The sequence below is a fragment of the Perkinsus marinus genome (assembly GCF_000006405.1).
Source record: "Perkinsus marinus ATCC 50983 genomic scaffold scf_1104296955918, whole genome shotgun sequence".
NCBI lineage: Eukaryota > Perkinsozoa > Perkinsida > Perkinsidae > Perkinsus > Perkinsus marinus.
In genome coordinates this window covers 1-2,402 of record NW_003207655.1, presented here as the reverse complement: position 1 = coordinate 2,402, position 2,402 = coordinate 1, and the positions used below count along the sequence as shown (strand labels likewise).

Here is a 2,402-nt window from a genome sequence, read left to right as displayed (position 1 = left end):
CAGTGGGGCGTAAAGTGGAATAGGTCTTTTTCCGAATTGGCAGGGCAACTGTTGTTCACATGTCCGACTCAGAGCATGATGCCTCTAAGTCACTGAAGGTAATGTAACCTCCGCCATTTCCTCTACAACGCGCCACGGTTTTCTCAATCGAGCTTAACGTTGATCAGCGAACAGATAGAAAGGCCTCTCGGCAACGTCATGCATATCGCGTAAAACGCGTAATACTCTCGCGGTTCACACATCACATGTATAAAATTTCACGTGTTTCAAGCGTTATTCACTGCTCACATGTGATTTTTTGCGAAGTGATTCGTGAAATATGTTTTGACTAGTGTTTTCCATATCACGGTTGAGATTCAAACATGTACGATCGCTGAGGTTAATAAGTTCACGAACAACTCAAATGCAAATACGACTAACTTCAATCAGGATTCACAACAGAGCAAAATTTAACTGTCAAAGAAACACACGCCAAACGTCTCGAAATTCCTCGCCGAGACATTCAAGAAGCTCCGTCAGCAGATCCAGTCAAGGGATGCCGACGTAATGGCTACATACAGCATCGACATCACCCATAGTTGATTATTCTGAGCTGCTCCAATGTAGCTATACCTATGAGTTGTCATATCGGCTACCCACAATAGAGTGAGCTCATGCACTAGTATACCTCCATTCGCTGCAAGATACTGTTGTATCGTGCCCAGATGGGACTCCCATCATGGGAGAGCTCTTCAGCGCAATCGAAATGTGTACTTGTACAATCAATTCCATGCCAACTCTAAAAGCCTCAACTGCCAATCATTGGAAATCGCATGAACGTACGGATTAGATACCCCGGGAAAACAACCAATCAACCACTAACAGACGAAAGTATGCCGCTTGCCAGCTCGTGTCTCACTCGGTTTCAACATACTAAAGCGCATCATCGCGTTTCTTCAAAAGTGACAACGCATACTGGGTAGAAGATCGAATCCTCGCCATGCTTCCAATGCCGCAGAAACCGTTATCGGAAAGTAACCCGGGTTCGGTGAAACTAGATTCGAGAAAAACTATACCAAATTCCGTTCAACACAACACTAATATCAGGAAAGCAGCATGTAGTGCATATAGGCATGGCCAACAGCTCAAGACCGGCTCTCAACGATGCTCTCTCACTCATCTTCGTCTACATCCATGTCGTGCCCAGGCATATCCTGTGTGTCCCCTTCCTCAGTAGCCTCATCAGTTTTTTCATCAGGAACGGCTTCACTCCCAGATCTCGGCATAACCCGCTCGAATCTCTCCCTAACATCCTCGAGAGAATCCTTGTGGCGAGCGATAACTTCGTTCTGCATCTAAACACCACCAGAGAGTTAAGCGAGAGGAAAAAGGCCAGGTCGAACCTCCGGGAAAGTCTTGAGCTCATCTATCCAAGCCTCCCCTTGAGCCTGATCAGGAGAATGGATGTCAGGGAACTTATGTTTTTGAGATATTTGAGATTATAACTATGGACTTCAGAATGCTTGTAAAACGTCGTCAATCGAGTCATATTGATTTCGCTGACCTTCGAACTCTCAAAATCAGAGAGAGGAAACATCAGCCATGGTTTCGTGATTCACACAGGAATCCTCTCAATCGGCTGAGCCTATTTGCTGCACTTATCCAAACAAACCCCGGCCGCATTCTAAGACGCCTATAACTGGCCAGTGAGTTACTATGATCTGCTCCGTCACAGCATTGAGTACGTTCAATTGCTTTTCAATCTGCAGTTCATATCTGAGGCCATTCTCTCTCGCTACGACAACACCTATCCGTTCCTCACGAGCGTAATATTCCCACAAAGCCAAGCCGCATGTAGGCGCGGTTAATGAAGCTGCCTGCTAGTGACAGCAAATTCGACTGTCTTTCCCCGGCCTCTGCTTCGTCATCGAGCATCCTCAAACTCAAAGGGTCACTGCGGGGAGACACAACATCTAGGGCGCGTGAACGATCAGCCCTCCAAGTATACCTCGCAGGCTTCTTCTCAATAGGCTGATCGTTGGCTTTACTCTTCCTATCATCTTCAGGGAGCTCATTATCCTCTTTACTCGGTGTTCCTTTCACTGGCTCCTTCGGTGTTTCTTCTACTGAGTCCTTGTGCTCATCATCATCTACGTCATCATTCTCGTCAAAGTAGACATGATCACCATCCTCATGGCCCGCGCCCAATACCTCTGTACCTCCTAGTCCGCTTGTCTCCTTAGCTGAATACCTGATTACGCAATCACCTTGTGAAAGTCCGACTGGCCTTACACTCCGATACACTGGAAAACACACACTATAAGCGCGAAGTGCAGATGCATATTATCAAGGACCGCAATAAATTGCTAAAAGTAAAACCGGACAAAACGCGTGACTAGGGGTCGCGCGGTGACACGTCTCAA

General features: G+C 46.7%; 2 protein-coding genes across 2 annotated transcripts; both read right to left on the bottom strand.

The window, feature by feature from the left end:
• Positions 1-1,151: 1,151 nt before the first annotated feature.
• Pmar_PMAR016937 (hypothetical protein) lies at positions 1,152-1,334 on the bottom strand (the record flags this gene model as incomplete). Its single annotated transcript, XM_002775344.1, has 1 exon — positions 1,152-1,334. The coding sequence occupies one exon, from the start codon at positions 1,332-1,334 to the stop codon at positions 1,152-1,154; it is 183 nt and encodes a 60-aa protein (XP_002775390.1).
• A 596-nt stretch (positions 1,335-1,930) lies between these two features.
• On the bottom strand, positions 1,931-2,230 carry Pmar_PMAR016936 (hypothetical protein; the record flags this gene model as incomplete). The annotated part of the gene is made up of 2 exons (XM_002775343.1): positions 1,931-1,952; positions 1,988-2,230. Coding segments are annotated over 2 exons (265 nt in total), but the record flags the coding sequence as incomplete, so codon positions are not given.
• Between the last annotated feature and the right edge of the window lie 172 nt (positions 2,231-2,402).